Here is a 21,720-nt window from a genome sequence, read left to right on the forward strand (position 1 = left end):
TTCTACAGTTCAGAAGAGGAAACAATGTACAGGAAACCAACCAAGAGGAAATGGAGGGCAGAACTTTGCCACTGGGCACTGGAGTTCACTGCGCAGGGAAGGAGGACAGGAAAAGCAGGAAGCAAAAAGATGCAATTCTATCTATTTTAAAAATTCCTCTCTGATTACATAGCTCTGCAATGAAATATTTCACCAGAACTTTTCAAAACTGAGCTAAGGGCCTCCCTATATTTCAAAAATGGCCAGTAACACTGTCTTAGAGTAAGTGATCAGCAAAAACCTAACTGAAAAAAAACATAAAACGAAACTTCTATCAGTGCTTTACAGGATCGCATTATGGAAACTGGAGAAAATGGTGTCACTTTACAGTACAGTGCCTTGAATCTTTTGATACTTACTTGATTCTGTTTCAGTGTGGATACCAGCTTCTGTAAAGTGATGTTTTCTTCTTCAAGCTCTGTGTAGTCCTGCAGGAGTCTCGCCTCTCGGAACTTGTACTCTCGAATTTCATCCTTCATTCGTATCCTCTGTAGTTCCACCATTTCGTTGTTCTGACAAAAGAAAACACAAGTACATCATCCTTCAGGTACAGGCACTTTAATGATGAACACTACCTCTAGAAAACACCAAAGAAAAGACTAATCCTCAAATAGAAATTATTTAACAGTGCATATCAAAATGGCATCACCTATTAATCTGAGGCCAAGCAATAATTTCAGGTGGGTGGTGGCAATGCTGAAACGAGAACATCTGATAAAGAAGCCTGATTAAAACAGTTTCAAGATTAGGTGCTTACTGAAACAGAAAACCTGGCAAAGCTTTAGCATCTCATCAGTTTCATTGCTCTACAATGCAGTGGGGTTTAAATGAAGTTACCACCTGTTTTCCACCAAAGGATGCTTTCTACATTCATGCAGAAAAGCAGTAAGTACTGCCATCCACCCTGTAAAGACATCTGCTACGAAGCAAGGTGCACTCACACATTTGTATCTGCAGGCACTCAAGAGGCACACAGGCAGGCAGACAGCTGGAAAGCCCTTGTCAGAAAACCTGACAAACACATGCCTGTGCTGAGCAGGATCACACTCAGCACTCAAGGGCACACAAGGTCACCATTTTATTTCTCCCATTAGCCCACACAGTGCTCAGGCAGCCTTACGAGAGAGGGCGTGAGGGATCAGTTTCACCAAAAACTGCTTCCATCAGACTCCAGCTCTGACTGAGTTTGACATCAAGGGTCAGGTCATTCGGGAAAGACTCTGCTGGCATAACCACGATGTAAAATGCACTACAGGAAGATGGAGTTAACACAGCTGGAAGAGAACAGTGACTGATACGGTCGGTTGGCAGGAGCAACCTCCCACCCTGCTTTGAAGAGAAGCCTGCATTTGTCTGATTAATAGAAATAGGTGTAATCAGTCACATCTTATTCCTGCCTGCAGGAGGATCCTGAGCATTGCCACAGCAGCTGGTGGAGAGACCTTATGGATGGAGCCCTGTCACTGCTGGGATGTCAGAAGGAGCACACCTGGGAAGCAATAATGAGTTTCTGTAAAAGATTCCAGTGTGGAAGGAGGGCAACCCCTCCACACTGATAGCTACCAGGCCTGATAGCTACCTGGAAAAAAAAGATCAAATGTTTAACAAATCATTACAGCAGAAATTGTAGTCAGGGAGCTCTAAATCGATCAATTTGCATAACTCACCGTCTTGGTGCTTGGAGGATAAAACCCCACATTCTGAATTGAGGATAAATACAACTTTGCTTAGCATCTAGGTCAAATAAATAATTACAAAACCCCGGAGAAGAACTTTGCAAAGCATAAAAAAATACGTTGATGCAAAGTCCTTTTAAAAATTAAGCCTTTCTGCTAGAGAAAACTAAAATCCATCTACTTCCTCCTGGCAGCTAATTAAGAAGAAATAAAGAAAGTACCTAATTTCTTATCTGAGGGCAACTGAAAAGATCCCTAGTGGTAGAAGAGTCTGTGTAAACATTCCTAAATCTATCACTGCCCAATAAACCTCTGAGTGATGTAAGAGGAGCAGCACAACTGATTTCACAAGGTGAAGGCATTTTATACCCCCAGGCTGCCTTTAAAAGCTTTGTTTCTGCCAGCACAGCCCCAACTCTGGCAGTACTTACTCTTGCTAAGTGTGGGTACGTGTGCAAGTCTGAGGCAGTATGTGGACAACACCAAACGCACGACTCCACCGTGCCAAGTATAATTAAGCTGCTCTGCAACTCTCCCAATGTTTAGAGGATGATCAGCCCAGGGAATGAACTGTCTGAAATCTCTCCAATGCTGACAGGAGTCCTGGGAGAAGGAGGCCCCTGACAGGAGCCCAGAAGAGCTCTGTTCAGTGAGCCTTTCCCAGCAGTGCTGCCTGCACCTCCCTGGGGGGAGCTCACCACCAGCACCAGCCAGGACAGACCTGCTCGTGATCCAAACTGCCACTGCTATCAACTGTTGCTGAGTGAAAAGAAGACCTCTCCAAAAGCCCAGTTTGGATGTGGCTTTGAGTACCCTGGTCCACTGGAAAGTGTCCCTGTCCATGGCAGGAAGTTGGAACTAGATGATTTTTAAGGTCCTTTTCAACTCAAACCACTCTATTATTCTAAACGGGATGAATGAAAAAGGGGGCCAGAAATGGAGGATGTGAACAAAGAATTTTTACAGAATCCTGATATAATATTTCCTGATCGAGTACAAGGCATGCTACTTTGAAAAAGCCTTGAAAATTAATTCTGTAAGGTCTGAGTACTCCTTTGTCTCTCCTGTTATTGCAAACAGCAACAGAAGACATGAGCTACCACCTTTCTGGAGTGCACCACCACTGCCTTAAGAGTGCAACCACATTTCTTCTTCACTTGTAACTGCTGCTTCCTACATAACCTTGGAGGTATAAAAAGAACCACTTATAGTTCTCTTAATATTCTTACACACAGAGAAGTTATCTTTGCAGTGCAACCTCTATTTGTCATTACTCGTGGCATTTCATCAAGAAAGAAACAGTAGGAAAAAGGAAGGCTCTCCAGTTGGAGCATCCCGTCTGCCATGCCTGCCCGAGCACTGCCTGCCACAATTCCCATGGCCAGGGCCAAGGCGTCTGCTGGAAGTAATTCCACTGCTTTGCCACAGATAAACTCAGCACATTACAGAATATGGTCTCACCTTTTCAAAGTAGTGTAATACGTGTATTTTGTCACTTCAAACACCCTGGAGTTATTCTCCATGCTCCAGATTCCTTCTCCTATTTGCAAACATCTGCATTATGCTGCAAAGTGCTCTAGTGCTCTCACTGCTTCCCGTGAAAGGTGGTGATTCCATGTTACTCAACAAAAGCCTGGTATTATTGAGGTTTTCAAGTGAGTAGCCACAGGACATGCTGGAGGGCTATTCTGATTTCCTTTACATAAGACTTCTATATATTTTCTGGAAGAACTAGTCCTGAATCTATTAAAAAAAATTCATGTTGAATTTATTATCTGTTACTGCTAATAAGAAGGATATATTTGTTTTCATCAAATGCTCTGATTAAATACATTATCTTCTCACAATTCCATTGTTATTTTGAACTATTTAAAATACGTATTTCTTTAGCAGAACATTTGCAATTATAGAGGAGGGAGCTTGATGTACTGATACAGCAGCAGTAAGATGCAAACTTTTTATTTGGCCTCTTCTGAGGTGACTTGGACTTCTATGAAAAGAATATGAGAGGATTTAAAAACACAAGGCAAAAGGAATTTGTCAGCAGGGCAGTTATCTATATGAGCCACTAGAGGACAATGTAACCCATACTATTTGTGAAATAATTTGTAATTAAACTTTACTGGTAATCAAGCACTGAGCATTAAACTTGCAGGACAAAGGAATTGAGCCAGATGCCTTTATTAGGGCACTGCCTCAGGACTTTTTACATTTCCAGAGCGAATTCCCCTACAAACTGCGTAGTGGATCTGTAAAAACCAAATTAATCCAAGAGGTGGAGCTGATGATACACGAGCAATGTTTTAATGGCTGAAAATTATTTTCAGTCCTAGCCATCAGCTGAACATGGTGCAACGGTTTTGATGGATCAGTGCCAAGGAAGAAGGAAAAGGCCTTTCAGTGAAGCTATAGAAAACAACAGAGTCCTTGTCAGCATTGCATCTCATTATACGTGAGCACTAATTGTGAAAGATGTCAGTCACATAGCATGTCTAATGAACATACACATAATGGAGCAGACCAAGAGAAATGAGAAACAGAAGGCTCAGTCGAGATAAAGTCTGTTCAGCTCACCTATCTACTAGTGCTTGTATATATTTTCAGGATTACCATATATGAAAAGTGAAAGACATTTCCAGGTTTTGCAGAGGCAAGGATCACGTCTGCATAGTACCACCCATCACTTCAATCCTGACAGGTCTCTGAGCATCAGTGGAATATAAAAAGTTTGTACTTCTTAGCAAATTAAATGAAATGTATACAAATATATTATTCATTTTTGATTCAGCATAGACTTTTAAAATGCTGTATTTCATATGCTACAAGTAGAGCACATGGTAATAATGGTGCGTGGATACATTGTAATACATTGTCTAATATCAATTAATCGTAAGCAAGAAGGTACTTTAAAATGAATGAATGCAAATGGCTATGTTGAAAACTATGAGAAAGAACTATGAAAAAATGCATGATGCCCTCAGGTTAATTTTTATGTCAGAACACCCCCAGTGCTGCCCTAGGAAGCCACTTGTTATGCTTGTGTCCTGTCAATACACCTAATGAAAGCAAACCGGGCAAGGAAGAGAGACCTGAAGCTGGGTACTCTCATCTCCAAGGTGAGCAGTGAAGTCCAATGAGCTTTTGGTTTCCTGAACTCTGAACAAATAAACTGAACTTGTTGGAAAGTGGCAGTGTTTTGAAGCCTTCTTTAGAAAGTGAATGCAGTTCCATTAACTATTGTGGTTCTCCCCTATGTTGGAGTACATAAAGGGCTTTTTTGTATTTCTGGTTTTTGTCTACTAGTTTTTATTCCAAACAAAATTGGAGAACCAGTGTTTGAGCTTTTTCCATACATTCCATTCAATCAAATTTTCATTAAGAGATTTCAGGTCCTTACTGCAGCAAAACATACTATTTTTCACACTGAAAAACAGCCATATAATCATCAATTAATTATAAACCCTAAACTACTCAGACTAAAACCCTTCTTATTTGTTAGACTATGTAAGCCATAGCACGATAGTGTATGTAACTTTTTAACTTTCGTAACTTACAAGAGAGTAAGAGAACAACAGTAAAATTGTAATTTTATAGCATTGTATTATAGCTGACGCAGTATAAAATCCCATTTGATCTGATGACAATTTTATTGCATGAGCAGTAAATTGAATATAATAGAAAGTTTATGCTCAGCTTAATATCCATGATCTCATGTGTTTGTTGACAAGTCTCACTGTAAATTTGTATGTCATGTTTACTTTACTCTGCAGAGGAAAATAAAAAATATATATTTTATGAAGAACAGTAATAGTGATATCATAGAAAATACAATTTAACAGGGGCTGAGAGAAGAGATGAAAGTGGTAATGTCACTGAAAATCTTCAGGAAGAAATTAAACCCTCCAATACTGCCTTTTAAGTGTTAGGGAGCCAGGCATTACTTTATTCTGGCCAGAGATATGTAGCAAATCATTCCAGCTACATATATCCCTTTCAAGGCTTTTCACGTATTTATACATTTTAGCAAACAAAGAAATCAACATTCACTGGTTCTAAGTTACAGAATTCCCTTCACTAATTAGTATTCTAACCTTTATTGGCTATTGATCTCTCGTCCTCAATGCTAATTTGGTCCTCATGCTTTGGTCCTCTTATCATTCTTCCTCAGACAGAGAGTCTCCAACCCTCAGGCTGTAATGTCTTTGTTAATCTCCTCTGTATCTTCTGGTTACTCCAACGTGTCTTTGAAGGACCATAAATTTCAGATCCAATCTTCAACTCCCTCATGCTTTGTTTATTGAAGCTTATCAGAGCGAGTCCAGAGAAACCCAGAGCTTCAGTGGTTTAAAGAAGATCATACCAACAAGAGTCAGTGAAAAGAAACCTAGCCACCTGCTACCATTAATTAAAAAAAATTAGGGAAGTCATATCATTTCCAAAAGCAATAGAAGAGCAAAAACCATTTTCTTTATTTGGCATCAAGTGTTTTAAGTCCGCAGAGTCCTCTCAACTAGCCTTAAAGTTTCCCTCCCTCATATACAGTAATATTTAACTTGAACTGAAAGAATGACATTTTCCACGCTTCCAGGTATGTTTAAAAACATAAAGGGATTTTGTAGATGATCTAATGTCACCTGGTCTGACCCTTTTGCAGAGTTTGCAGCCCAGTCCTCCTGATTCATACATGTAGATGCCCAGCTAAGCAGGGCTGGAGCATCTCTTACAGAACTATTATTACTTTCCTTTCAATACACTATATAGTGTATTGATATAGATATCTCTATATCCCAAAATAAATTATTTCAAATATTCTTTTTCACCACTGTTAGAAGTTTGCATCCTTCTTTTTAACCTGAATTTGTCTGATCTCATCCTTCCAAAAGTTTCATTCAGGTGGCTTTACTAGAGTTCATTATATTGTGTCTGCTCTAAGCAGTTGTACTGGAATACTGCTTTAAGAACACAAATGCTATACAGCTCCTAGTGTTCAGAACCAGAAACTACTAAATTTTGAAATTATGTACAATTCTGACATTTCTCAGCTTTAGATATATCACTCATTGTCTCAAAACGAGGAAGAAAAAAACCCCACAACCCAGACATACTATTGTGCACAAGATATTTTTGAAAATATATCTGTAGCATAACATAGGTACCTTTAATCTTTCCCTTCCACGGATTTACTTGCAGAATGACAGCACTATCAAAGACAAGGATGAAAAAAGTCATATATTTGTTGGCTATAGCATATTAAATAGAAGCCAGATCATGATAATGTATGTTTCAAATTCCTTCACCAGCAACGGGTCTTAAATAAAACATTTACAATACATCTAATAATTTAATCATCTGAAATGCTCAATGCATTTAATTGGAATAGCTAAATCTAAAGAAGTAGGGTGAATTTCTACCAAGGGCAATTAAATGGCCCATTTATGTACTTATCACAGAGTTTGAAACCCATAATATTAAACATTGTAAATCCTCCTACATATAAATCCCTACAAATCAGCTATTTTATTGACTTTAATATACAAGTATATATAAAAAGGTAGAACTAAGGAATGTTCTGGTAGTATAGGTATTAAATTTTCCTGTTGAATATCATGGTCACATAATAGGATAGTAACTTCTTTATAAATTGCTATGAACCACAAATGTCTAATCATGCATGTTATCTGAAAAATAATTGTTTGATTTGACTGCATTTATAGCAATTAATGCATTCATACTCCTGCATTAATTATACATAAATCATCACTTAATGTATTAATTATAATTAGTTATAATTAATATTAGCACTCTGTAACAAACACTGCCATAATATCCTTAATTCCTTCAAAGGAAGAGAAACTTCACCAAACTAAACTTTATTTAAACAGTGGGAAGGAAAATCCAGACTCCAGGGTTAGAGCACAGTTCAGTTCATATGAACCTTCCACATATCTACAGAATGACATCATATATGGACATATGATCACTGCAAATGGCAAAATATCAATTGGCTGGAAGAAGTTTTGCCATAAGGAGGACATTTTGGATGTCATTTTGTTTAAATTTAAGACTCTGCTACTCATCTATCTCCTGCAGCTCTAGTGGCATTAAACATATCTGAGAAGTGGGAGGATTTATTTCTAAATTCCATACTGGATAAAAGAAAGATGATGACACATCTATGCCTTGGAGCAGGCTGATACAATATTCTGCAAACACAGCACTCCCCACAGGCCATTCAGGCCTAGACTAGCTTTCAAATTTCTCCAGGTACCAATGGACAAAACCATGTTCACCCACACTCCAAAGGCCAGTCCCACTCCCGCTTATAGAATCACAGAATCATTTAGGTTGGAAAAGACCTCTGAGTTCCTCAAGTTCAACTGTTAATCGAGTGTGCCAGAAAGGCTGATGTGCATCAAAGTCATCACAATCATCACAGCTCCCCCATCTCTGGAATGCATTAACTGTGTGAGCATCCAGACAGTTCCTCCTGCAATATCCACACAGCAAACCACGCTGTCCCTCTGACAGCAAGGAAAGGGGGAGTTGGTGGGGGGAGGATGCACACAAAGACCAAAGACCTGATTATCTTTCATCACCATCACATAGACCACTGCCAAGTCCACCACTAAACTATGTCACTAAGTGTAGCACCTACATGTCTTTTAATTACCCCCAGTGTTTGTGACGCAACCACTTCCCTGGGCAGCCTGTTCCAGTGCTTGACAACCCTTTCAGCCAAGAATTTTTTCCTAATATTCAATCTAAACCTTCCCTGATGCAACTTGAGGCCATTTCCTCTTGTCCTATCACTTATTACTTGGGAGAAGAATCTGACCCCCACCTGGCTACAATCTCCTTTTCAGAGAGCAGTAAGGTTCCCCTGACCCTCTTTTTCTCCAGGTTAAACAACTCTCATCTGCTCCTCATAAGACTCATGCTCTAGACCCTTCAACAGCTTTCTCCATGCTGTGCTACTGCTGCCATCTGCCCAACCCCATTGCTGTGGGAGCAGGATGGGCTCTGGTCAGGATGAGAAGCACAGGATGGGAGTATATAGCCAGAGGTGGACAGGGCACTACACCTCTTAAAATCATGCTTTAGCTGAATTATTTTGCCTTGTTATTCCCACTGTGCTGAATAGTGCCTGAGTAACAAATACTTGAGTTTGCACTCTCTGAAGCAAGTGCTGTTGCCCATTATATCACCAATTACCTCGTGGCTGGCTAAGTACTATTATAAAGATACCAAACCCACATTGCTCTTACCACATTTGACCAGGGGGGAAAAAAAAAAAAAGGGGTGGATATGAATAATTTTGGACCGAATGGTAATTTGTACTTTTTTCCCCGAATTACAACCTTTCCTATGAGGTTGTCACTTCCTATCTGCAATTTAAGAAGCCAACAGCAGTGATTCTACATGACAATGCCTCAAGGCAAGCTTTTTGATGGAGAAGCTGCATGGGCCTTTTCAAGCTCATCAAGAGGCCAAGAGCTGGTTTTAAAGCCTAACTGATTGCTTAGGAGAGGCATCTGCCAGTTATATGTATCTCTTTGAGAGGCCATCTGTCAGGTCCAAAATGCCAAATTTCCTTCCAGACCCAAAGGGACACTGGCTAGCCAACAAAAGAGAAGTTGTGCTCACAGGGTGCAGGTCTGTGATCAGTTTAAGCTCAGCAGTCCCACAGCTGCTGCTCCCAGGTCCTGACCCTCCCGTGGGCCAGCACTAGCTTTCACATCATCAGGCAGATCAAGGGCAGGAAGCCATCCCATAAAAAACAAACAAGCAAAAAAAATTAGTTTTAATGGTATTTATGCTCCCTGACACTGCTGACAGGGGGGACACACAGATACTGGTGCTAGCAGGAGGTAGAGAATAGGAAAACATGCCATTTCTAATTTGGATATGCTTACTGCTCATCAACAACTGTCTGATCTGTTCCAAGTTCCAGAGGTGGAAACCCATTCCCATCGATGTAAACTGCAAAATTAATACAGCCTCCAGCAGGACTAAGATTTCATGATATGCACTGAAATGCTGAGGAGCCAGGAGCAGTAAAGTGAACTCGTGAGGGTGGAAAGGAAGAAGGAGAAAAGACACTAAAGCACACAAGTAAGAGGGATGAGCTTTACTATTTTAGGCCTCATTATGCTCGGTTAGTATGGAAAAATATGTCCCTGTTTATTGACTGCTTGTTTTCACATTGCTTTCTTCTAACATTTGATGTCAGGATGGGTTTCAGTGCTCCCTGTAGTAACCCATCTCCGAGCATGCTGGGCATTCTCCCACGTTTCAGGCACTGAGCTACACTCCTCCTAAGCTTTCCATTCCCCATGGCAACTGTCTCCCCTCCTTAGGACTTGGAGCTATTTTAATTACAGCTCACTGCTAGGTCAATCCTACCTTCCTTATATTCCTTATGCCAGTAATCAAGCCATACTGCCCAGGGATGCACATGCCAGGCCCAGGCTCTCAGCTCAGCATCCCCATCCTGCACTGTGTTACAATACTGCTCAAGCTCTGATTGTTTTCAATTTGCATACCAAGCCAATCTTTGGTCCTGTAAACACCAGCTAAAAATTGCAATATCGATGTCTGTGAGCAAATGCCTCTGCTTTCTCCTGCTGCGGGAGAGCTGTGCTGCAGCGCTGTGGGAGAGCTCAGAAAGCTGAGAGTGTGTTGATAGGCTGGGCAGCAGCACTAATGAATCTGGTCCCTGGGACAGTGCAGCTAAATTAGTAGTGGGCTGAGCTCAAATTAATCAGACATGTAATTAATCCTGATCCTCAGCTCACCAAAAATCATAAAAATCATAAAAAATGGATCTCAAAGGGGCCCCTGGGCAGCTTCTAGTCCATTTACCTTTCCCAGGATAGGAGCAACTACATCTATGTCATCCCTGGTATCTGTCTAATCTCTTCTCAAACACTTCCAATGACAGAAAGCATCACCTTTCCCAGAAACTTGTTTCCTGGCTTTACTTTTGGCTTTGTCAAAGATCTCTTTTGAATGCCGAATCTGAATTAGAATCTTTCACACTGCAAGAGGAAAACAGCATTTCCTCTCCTACACACAGGAGGCAGGAAAATAAATGTATCTGTTCCTCCCTGCAGGACACTCCATTCGCCCACCGTATCCATCTTCAGCCACTTCTCTCTCCTCTACCACCAGAAGGGCATGTAAGAAATGAGGATTCCAGACAGCTCCCACCACAGAGCAAACTCGTTGGATGCCCTTGCACGACATACAAGGAGATGGGCAATTAAGGACAACAAAAACTAGATGGCAGGGCAGGGCAGAAGGGGAAAGAAGAAGAATAGGAGACCCCAATTAACACTATATTCCTTCACGGTTCCTCACGGTGGACTGGGAGAGGAGAAATATATTGAAAGAAATAAAGAAGAAACCTTTAATACTTTCTAGAAAGTAATGTGAATAAGTGGCCAAAGGATACAAAGAAACTATTCACACGTATAAATCTGTTTCAATTGGTCATCTGCTGGCACATTCTCTATTGTGCTGCAGAGGAGCTGCAAGAGCTCAGCATCAAAGGAGCTCCATAAACCCATGCTCATAGCAAAGCTTTCCTCGATAAAATTATTCTTGCAGATTGTCAGCTGCAGAGGTGTTTTGAAAGCTCTTTGTGAATCTGCACCCACCACACTCCCAATGATGACAGGCTCTTTCAAGTTCCCCTTGAAAAATATCAATACAGTATAAAGGGTTGTTATGAAAGGAGGACCAACAAGAAAGATAAACTTCAGTAATTCTCCTTCTTCTCCAGAAGGGCAGAGGCATGGCATCTTTAAACAAACACATCTGTGCCACAAATTTTAAATATAATTATGTGGCCAATTTCGTCATTATTAAGGGAGAGTATTTCCTCAAAGCCAGGAGCAATTGCAGTAATTAAAAATCATGTAACATTACCCATCTGCTGCAACAAGCAGCACAGCATTCTGCAGCTTATTTGACCTTGTGTGCAGAGCACCCACCCACCCCCACTTATTCTTCTGTGACATGAACAGAAATATCAATTCAGAAACAGCAGTTGAATAGTATTAAAAATACGAAAATGGTTCGATGACTAATGACTTTTTTTCCTCAAAGATTTAGGATTTTTATTTTAGAGCACATATTTGAGTGACTTAGATGGCAAATACAGACAAAGATAAGTACCTCATCTGTCTGTAAACTACATCCTTTAGGGACGAATTTTACACATAATTTTTACTCATTACAGTGCACACGGTGATTCATGAATACAAATGCCTACATAGAAGATTTGATAAGGTAAACTGCACTGAAGGTTACTTGAATTTATTGATATGGGCAGTGAAAATACCTGTACTCATGAACTGTGTCTGTAACACTGTAGTACTCTTAACTGTTCAGTATAAATTGGTCTGAAACCTGATCTTGGCTTTTACAATCTGCCTTTTTCTTTTAATTTTAATACAGACTGTAAATCTCACATATTTACTTCATATATATAAATTCCAGTCAGCAGTAGTAATTTTTATGTTGACAGTTTTCTGTCTTCTCCTTAAAAGGCTGAGCAAACAAGATTCTTGCTGCTTAGCATGCAGAACTGAAATACAGATGTATGCCATAAGAACACAGTACAAGGGCTGACTGTTAATACCATAACTCTCACAGAGATAATTGAAGCATGTTGCCTATGGCTGCAAAGCCTTAGAATTAAATTATTCCTTTGGGAATTGAATAAACACTGAATACTATATAACTGCCCGCAATGCATCAAAATGAAAAAAAAGCCATAAAATTCTGTATTTACTCCGGGAGTAAAATATCAGGCAAGTTATGGGATTGTTCACCTATGGATATTAAAATTATGTTTAATTCTATTTTTTTCCTATTCTCTTATATTCCCCCTTAAAACAACTGCAGTTTTTGTTTCACCATGTGTTTCTACTGGACTCTCACTAAGCTCCCAATGGGTGTTGGCCTGATACAGACTTCTGCTAAAACAGATTATTGATAATAAGATATGGATAAAAGAACTGAATTGGGAACACCCACAAAAAAAAAGCTTCAAACAGCTCTTCAGTAACCTAAAGATAACATTCACTAAAGCACTGATAATTTTCTATAAACACCTTGTGGCATGAGGCCAGTATCTTGTGGCAATTATCTAGTGATCTTGATGATCATTATAGCGCATGTGAGCAAAGGGACTGGGAAGCTCTTGGAGCTGGGCTGCTGCGGAGTCCCAAGTTAGCAAGAAAGGGAAGTAGTTTTCTTGTCCTCGCTCAAGTTGCGCTCAAGGACCTTGATAAAGCAGGAACTGCTTTCTTTCCACATTTATGGAAATCTAGAAAAAAAACATGTCCATGTGGAAAGTAGAGGGGAAAACATCGAATTTCAAAGGCATGTTCACTTAAGTCTTCTCTATCTCAATATCAGTGTTTCCAAATTCTGAACTCAGCTTTTGCTCAAGCCTTCAAGCCTGCCAGTGACAGCTGGGTGAGACGGGGGGATGCCAGACCCCACTGCCCAGCCCTGGCAGGTTTGATCACCTGGGGGAGGTGAGGGCAGCATGACAGCTTCCCCACCCAGCCCTCAACAGCAATGCCCCCAAGGTATAAGGGCACCCATGTGTGACACTGGAGTGCTGGACTGTAAATCTCCAGATACTGCTAAGAAACTTCCATGGCAGTGAAGGATTGCAGTCCAAAGTCTTAATTGCTCCCTCTGCTTCCTACATCCCAGCAGACCACTGCTGAATGATAGATCATGCTCCCTTTGTTTTCTTCTGATTTTTAATATAAAATATAAAAAAACATTAGAGTACGGCTCCAAGTTCATTACAGTGTTCTTAAATCTCCTCAGAGTTTTTAAAGTATTCAACTAAGATCTTGATGTAACACCATTACTAACGAAATTCAACATCAGTTTCATCAAATAACTATTTAAATGCAAGTTTTACAGTTCTTATTCTGTTGTAATCCCAATGGTTTGATAGAGCACAACTGAATTCAGTGCTACACTGCAAAAAAGTGCACCAGAATAATCAATCTAGTAAAACGACAGCCATCCTCAGGGAGAAAAAACAACATCACACTTGAACTAGGTCAGAATTCAGACAAGCAACAGGACTAAGATGAGATTTATGAACTCCCCTTTGGTAATTGATCAATATATTCTATGTCATACCTACACAGCTGTGGACTATTCTCAGGTTTTTCATCATTGAAATGCTGCTACCAGTGTCTACAGTGAAGACAATCCGGCCTGATAACAATTCCTTCAGCTCTTGTTTTCCTGAGGTTGAGTTTACCCAGCATCTCAACCAGAGAACAGACTTGGCATCTTTCTGATCTTGTGTGCCTACATATAAATATATATATGGGTCACGGGATACACAGCACACCTACACACTTGCACCATGCTCTCTGTGCAGTGTAATGTAGGACATTGCTTAACAGAAGGGCAGAATGAGAAAAATCCCCCCAAACAGAACTTCTGATGTAATCACACCTTTTGGCAGTGTATTACCCCTTGTCTAATAGACTCTACCTTTGATCACATCAAAGCTTCTGTAGCACAGGTAATTTTTGTTCAGCCTGTACAGAGTGCAACTGCCTCTTGAGAAAGCCAAAAACAATGAGGATAAAAAATTAACCCTGCAGCCATACCTGTCTGTTCTTTGCCCTTATCCTCCCTCAATTATGGAGGCTCCTTAAGACCAAGTGGCCAAACTGCCCCTGTATAAGAAATTAAAGTGCTACCCATTTTAATGTTCCAGAGTATGGTGGCTATCACTTTGCAGCAGTTTGGTGTCTGCTGCAGGAGTGACATAGCTGCAGCAAGCACAGGGAAGAGAGCTGAGCTGCTTTAGGAAAAGAAAATCCCCATTACGAATCAGAGACGTTAATTGTGTGGGAGGCACTAAGTCAAAATCCCTGGGTTTCCATGAAGGTACAGATTTCTTTCTATGTGCAGTTCAAAGCCTCAAGTTTAAGCTAAAAATCCATTTCTGGCCTTGGTCCTCAGAAAGTAAGAACTGTGCCTTTCCCTGTGGACCTTCCCAGCTCCCATCACTAAATGGGAAGCTTTTGGAAACTGCTCTCAGATAGCAACAAAAGGATAAGACATCAGCCTCTGAATCCTAAATAATTTTTCCACACACTCTTGAGTCCCCCAGAAATCATGGCAGTTGAGTTTCAGGGGCACCTAGACAGAACGCAAATGTACTCGTGGTTATTAACCTAGCACACTATGGTATTGTAATAAACACAAGCCCTAAATTAATCTCAGCAAAGGAAACAAATGGGTTAATGTAACCTCAGGAAAGAAGAAAAATGGATAGTAAAACTTAATTGCTCCCCCATAAAGGCATAAAACAGACCATCACCTTCCCTGTCCTCCTAGCCAGGAATTACGTCCGAACCAGGTCAGGTCAGTAGCATGCTGGCGCCTTTTGTCGAAGAACATATGGATTTATAACTTGTCGTAGAGATAACAAATTAGTCTTAGCTGTAAAAATAAACATATGTTGAATACCTGGAATGTGATGTAAAATGTGTATGTAATGAATATGTATGGGATGTTTGAAATAAATATCAGATACACACACTGTATCAGGGTGGCAGGTTTAGGAGCAAGACTCCTTCTGTCACCCAGCGCTGCTTGTTCTACTATATAATAAATTCTAATTTGAAAAATTATTTTATCATGAGACTCTGCTTCTCACAGTATCACAACTACTTCTGCCAGGCCCTTTCTGTAAATAAATGTAGCATAAAGCCTAAACATTTTCCTCAGCCAATCCCATTAAGGGGCTGGAGTTGCTGTAGCACTGTTCTGATGGGCTGCTGTTTGACCCTGACCAAGCTGCTATTTTATTTAGAAACTGCTTTTACTCAGTAAATGACATATTTCAGAGTAGGCCTGCAAGTTTCCTAACAGACAAGAAAGATTTCAAGCAAAATTGAACAGTCCTGTTCCAAACAGACTTTAATTTTCTTTTTTCTCATTCTCTAGGGGAAGTGTTTGGGTGGCCCAGAGAAATTCCAGTAAACCATTTTTCTCAAATCTAAACATTGTACTGAAAGGTTTTCTGCCCTGACCTGTTCTAAACTCAGCAACAAAAACATCCCACCCTGCCCAACACTACCACCAATTCAATTTTTTCTCTCCTCTACCATTTTTAGTCCTTTTTCTTCCCAATAAGGATTGTCAAAATCTTTTCTTCTTCTGCCTCTCCTACCTTTCCTTCTTATTCACCATTTTTTCAACAGAGGCACGAGTGTGCTGAACCTGCATTAAATACTAGTTTCTCCCCAGTATCTGCCATTTGGGTTAAACAGGAGTTAATGAAATACAAACAAATAATTTAAAATACCTAAATTTTTAATAACCTTTTAAACTTTTAATAAAGGTTGAAAGAAAATTTAAAAAGATTGCTAATCTTGCAGGCTGCTCCTTTGCCAAACCTCATCAATAAAATGCATTAGTACCCGAGTCTTGACAAATGTTTTAAGGTGTTTATTTATTTGCTAAAAAGAAAGAAATTATCACACCCCAATAACAAAAATCAGAAGCAGAGACCAAAAGCAGCAGTTTATGTCACTATGCTCTCTGTCTTGTGGACAGAGAGACAAACCAGTCTCTAATACTCTTTATAAACCTTAAGATATCCGATATCCTATGGTAGTCAAAGTCCTTTTTTTTTTTTTTTTTAATTAAAATGTTCTCCCAAGTTACCCCTAAATTTTAAGACCATATTCTCATATTCACGGGGGAAATCTAATTAAGAAAAACAAAATAAAACCAACTCATCATTTTGAAAAAGAAAACCCAACAGTCAGTAAAAGAGTTGTCATATTCTTGGCTCTGAGCTCAGTGGAAGGAGAGGCTGGGTAATCCCTATGGACACAAATTTTTGTTTCCATATTGCAGACCTGCCCAGGTGAGAATGCATATTTTAACATATACCAGCTAGTGTGTGTTAATTAGCCCACATTAAAAGCACACAACAGAAAAAGTCAGTCATAATATCCTATCATATATATATATATATTCTGTCATAAATATCATAATATGCCTTTTCATTCTTTTTATGTTTGACAAGGCTCTGAATGATTGCTTGAAATGAAGGGTAGTAAATCAAGGTCAGTCAGAGCTTGACTAATCACACCCAAATCTTATTTTTTCCTCCTACTACGGAACTACCTTCACACATTTTGCTTAGGTGTAACAGATTGTGATAAGAGATATTCCACGCCACAAGCTCTAGCATCAGCCCCTTTCTCTTCTACAAAAGTCTGATTCAAATACAGGATATTCAGGGGAAGAATACAGATGGGAAGCTTTAAACCACTGTCAGTTTGGTGAGCTTTTACTATAAGATAATGACCCATCTTCGCGAACGAAGATTTGGGGAAAGGTCTTTTACCTTTCCAGCCTGCGCAATGGATTTTTTAGGTGAGACACAGCCTGCGCTGAACTGAGCCCACCCTTTAATCCTAAGGTTCATCTGCCGGGGCCAAGCAAGCTTGGACAATGGCAGTGAGGTCCTCAGGACGTAGGTTTGTTTAGAGTGTCCTTCTCATAGATGGATGGCCACACAGGGCTAACGACCTCCATCAGGCCAGGAGACCGGGATTTGAACCCGTGGTTGCAGCAGTGAAAGTCCTGCACGCTAACCACTAGGCCACCAGGGGTCTCGAGCTTTTACTAGGAGCCCATGTTTCTGACAAGTGCAAGACTGGAAGGGATGGGTAAGGTGGCAGCAGAACACAAAACCTACACCAGCCTGTGGCACAGCTATTTTCTTGTACTGGTCTGGATGTCAAGCATCATCTCTCTGTCAAGCTCTGCACAAAGTCCAAAGGCTCCCCTTCTCCCAGCCCTGGGAAATGGCTTGGAGATGGTGCTCCGACAGTACCGCGTATTTCATCACACCAACACTGGTGCTGATTGTGCATTGCACTGATAAGGACAGCCAAGGCTCTGGATAGAGCTCAGTACAGGTCTCTAAAAACACTGAAATGCTGCAGTACTTGTTTCAGACAGGAACTCTTCTTTGTTTTCAAAGGTGAAAGGGGACTGTTTTGTATAAGGCAGTCTCCATTAATATGGGCTTTCACAGGAGACAAAAGCCAGTGATGCAATTTTTCCTGCTTAGAATCTGAATTGGCAACTTGGATTTAGCATTGGTACACAGCTTTGAAAGGAATGGGGAAATGGAAGAAAAAGAGTTGATACAGAAGGGATTTCTTAAAGTGAAAGAAAAAACTTTTCTTTAAAAAGAAAGACAGTTGTAATACTCTGTAATCGAATAACAAAACAAAAGGATAGGTTGTTTAAATACTCCATCAGGGGAAATACAGAATGTTGCTAATTATTTCTGTGTTTAAGCACACAAAATATATGTGAAACACAGTTGGTACCTGACAGTCTGGGTCTTCTTTCACAAGATATAAAGAAGAACCAAATAGATGCATACTACCTCTGTTAAAAGCTCTTCAATACCAGGAACACTGGAAAAAAGATTACAATATACCTTGGGTAGGGAAAGCAGTACTCTTGAGTTAGTGTTGTGGATACAAGAATTCCAGGAATTTCTGAGCTTTAGGATGCAACTCAAACTTCCTCCACCATCTCACATAGATCACCAAGCGTCAGAAGAACCAAAAAATGCAAGAGGCCAGCCAGTTACTAAAAACGGGGATCTCTTTAGCCAGATACTAAAAATTGAGCCTCAGTGCCTCAACATCCCCATTAGGGGAAAAAATTCATCTCATTATAACGAATTTGTAAAAATTATACACCTTAAGAACTTAAACCATGTTTAAAACTCAGTGCAAAATTTTGATCAGCTGTCAAAACAATGAGTGTCTTCATATACAGAGGTAGGAAATTTGCAAAACATGTCTTGATTTAAAAAAAAAAAGTCGTATTGCAAACAGAATTTATTTCCATACTATTTTACCCCTCATATGAATAAGATAAATGTGCACTATAAGAACAGACTAGTTAAATTATCTCACCAAGTAGGCAGGGAGCTGAACAGATGGCAGCAGGAGGAACTGCTAGTCCTCACTTATCCAGATGATCTTTATAATTTCCATAATATTAGAAAATGATTCCCCTATGAAATATAATGTTCTGAGGGTAAGTCAGAAAATTTCACTTCTTTTCCCCTGGAATCAAAGATTATGGACTGCCCAGCATTATAGTATTAGTAGTTCTAAAAGGAAATCACATACACAGATACCCCATTCCTGCTAATTCGTGGGCTTTCTTTTTTAAAGGACCACTATTCAGAATGAACGTGAACTATGTGCAGTCTGCTTGTAGCTACCTCGGGTTTGGTTTCTTCTAGGCAGGGTTTTCTTTTGCAGAAGATTATCTTGAACAGCACATACACCTTTATCTTGCCAATAAAGAAGACTAGTTTAGAGCACAATTAGTATGCCCAGTCAAAACACGTGTGACAGCATTTATAGACAGCCAAAACCTTAGCCACAGAAGGTAAACCATGGTTGGTTTGGGGCACTTTTTGAATTTATACAATTGTATGAAACACATGGGGAAAAAAAAATACCTTGGTCAGAGAAACAAAGCTTCCTTCTTCCTGCCTATTTGTCCCATCCTGCCATATGTTCCAAAGGAGAAACGCCTTAATTAGAGCAGTTAGTGGAGTATTTCCTTGCCTACAGAGCACAGCACAGCCTTTTCAGAAAAAGAACTGGTTTTATCACTATTATTGTTAACAGCTAAAAACTCATTTGTGAGCTCTAAGTGCAGTGTTGCACACAGAGGACAAGAAAATTAGTTCATCAAAGAGAGGTGTTGAGGGTTTTATCTCCTTGTTTTTTCTTTGACTTAGCATGCCACTATGCAAATGGTTAAACACCAACATGTAGCAGTTTTTAGGAGCAATTTTCAAACATTGAGGAAAATATATATTTAATCTAGTTCATCAGAAGTCAACAGTGATGCCTTAGGGCTTAACTTTGGTCAAAATCTGTAAGTATACCATGCAGACAAACAGGTCTTTGATGCCTCTTGATATCCAGATGAGACCCGTTCTGGGGAAAAAAAGCAAAAAAATAAGGAAAAAAAAGGAAGAAAAAAAACACAGCACTTAGGGTCTCAGAAACCTGTTCCTCACATAAACATTTAAAAAGAACAAGTCAAATAAGGCCACAGACTACAACAGAGCTTCTCAAGTCTTGGCTGGCACCAAGTAAAATGCTTCTTGTAGCCAGTTCTCTTGTACCATAGAGAAAAAAAGCCTTCCGGGGTAATTCTTGCAATGTAAGAAGGTTGGAAATGTTTTCCACGTTGCAGAACTTTATTCCAATGCAAATCCTGCATTAGTTTTTTCCACAGTAACTCTGCGGTTTAATGTCCTGGAATCAGGGCACAAAGCTGAGGGACGGTGATTTTTCTATAATGGCACAGTGCTGAAGGGTATAACCACTGCATTCCCTGAATAGGGAATTTCTTAACTTAGTTGAAGATGGAGTGCATGCCTGAGTCTGCCTTCAGGCTATTTTTACACCGAGTATAGTTGAAAAGCATGTGTCTGGCCAGCGTAAGGCATAAAATTATTAAAAGTATAAGGCTGCAAAATATATGAAAGTCAATAATGCACAGGTAAAGAAAGGAATGCAGTCCTCCTGGGAGGGGATGCACTGGAAAGATGTTTGAGTCTGCAAGAGAAGACATATCTGTAGTTCTCCCTTTACTCAGAAACAACTGCGAGTGAGGTCTGCAAAAGCCACTTCCCGGCTGATAAAAAGACCTGGTGGTATCAGCTTTGAATGTATTTTCCCTTATTAGCTTCTCTTAAAACACGGAACACCCAATCCTACTTACCTTACACAGCAGTGATCTTGGCAAACAAACAAAAGCCTACCATCCCATCAATCCAGAGACATCCTCTTAATGTTCATTATCATAATCGGGAAGGACGATCTATTAATGCTTTGGTTGTTCTTTCATATCCACGTCCCCTCAGAACTTGACTGCTGTCCTGCTTGTCCACTCCCAGAAAAGCCACACTGGAGCCACAGGAAATTCATTCCTCTCCTCTGGGATAAAAATCCTCTTCGAATAAGCCCCAAGTACTATCATTAGCTGCCAGCCAGCTACCAGACAGCACAGAAAACCTCTGCTAGGACCACATTCCTTGCAGTCCGTGCTCTCTGAAAGCCCAGCCATGCACAAGGGAGCTCAGCACACCATGACACATCTCCATCACCACAGTTAAACCTCTCAGTACAACTGTACCTTAAATCTGGCTGGATTTAAGAGAAGTGGTGGGATGTGGCTTGGACTATGTGACAATAATACGTGATGAATAATTTGTTTTAAAAGAAGTCTGAGGCCTCTTCTGAGAAACACTAAGTACATAAATACAGAAAAATGTTCACCTTGGGAAAACTATCTCTGCTATTAAAAGAATTTGTTTATTCTTTATCTATCTGCATAGCTTAAGTTCTTTAAATAAATGACATTTTTATCTTTCAGTAAAGCTTTTCATTGTGAAAATTCCAGACACTAGTGCTGCAATGGGCTTGTTGTTCTGTTGGTCAACTGTGTGAACAGGGTACCACCACAGGCATCAGAGGCTGCAGCACGGGAGGAAAGGTGAGGGTGAGAGAGAGACAGACATTTCATATTACAAGTGCACTTTGCTGAAGCGTCAAATTAGTGTTTCAGTGCTTATTGTTATTTTCTAAAAGCAAATAGAAAACTTTAGGAAAATACTAATTTTTTTTTTTTAAATCTATCTTCTGAAGAACATGAAAGTGCTTCCCAAAACAATCAAAATCAAAATGCCTATTTCATATACAATCTCTCTCAGACCTAATTATTTTTCCCCACCCTTGGTTGAACAATAATAGGCTATCAAGGCTGTGCAATAAAATCCTACACTATAAAGTAAAAATGAGAGCAAGGAAAAAAAATCTGAATTTAACTGGAGAACAGCCTAGCTGAAAGCACAGGTTCTGTCTCTGTATTC

General features: G+C 39.9%; 1 protein-coding gene across 1 annotated transcript in view; it reads right to left on the bottom strand.

Moving 5' to 3' along the window:
- The window catches only part of BICD1 (BICD cargo adaptor 1), an 89,592-nt gene that overhangs the window by 50,172 nt on the left and 17,700 nt on the right, over positions 1-21,720 (bottom strand). The window contains exon 3 of the mRNA XM_027679611.1: positions 399-551. Within this exon, the coding sequence (XP_027535412.1) occupies positions 399-551 (153 nt within the window). The remainder of the gene's footprint in view (positions 1-398; positions 552-21,720) is intronic.

This window comes from Neopelma chrysocephalum, unplaced genomic scaffold (assembly GCF_003984885.1).
Source record: "Neopelma chrysocephalum unplaced genomic scaffold, ASM398488v2 Primary Assembly neopelma1_59, whole genome shotgun sequence".
NCBI classification, from domain to species: domain Eukaryota; kingdom Metazoa; phylum Chordata; class Aves; order Passeriformes; family Pipridae; genus Neopelma; species Neopelma chrysocephalum.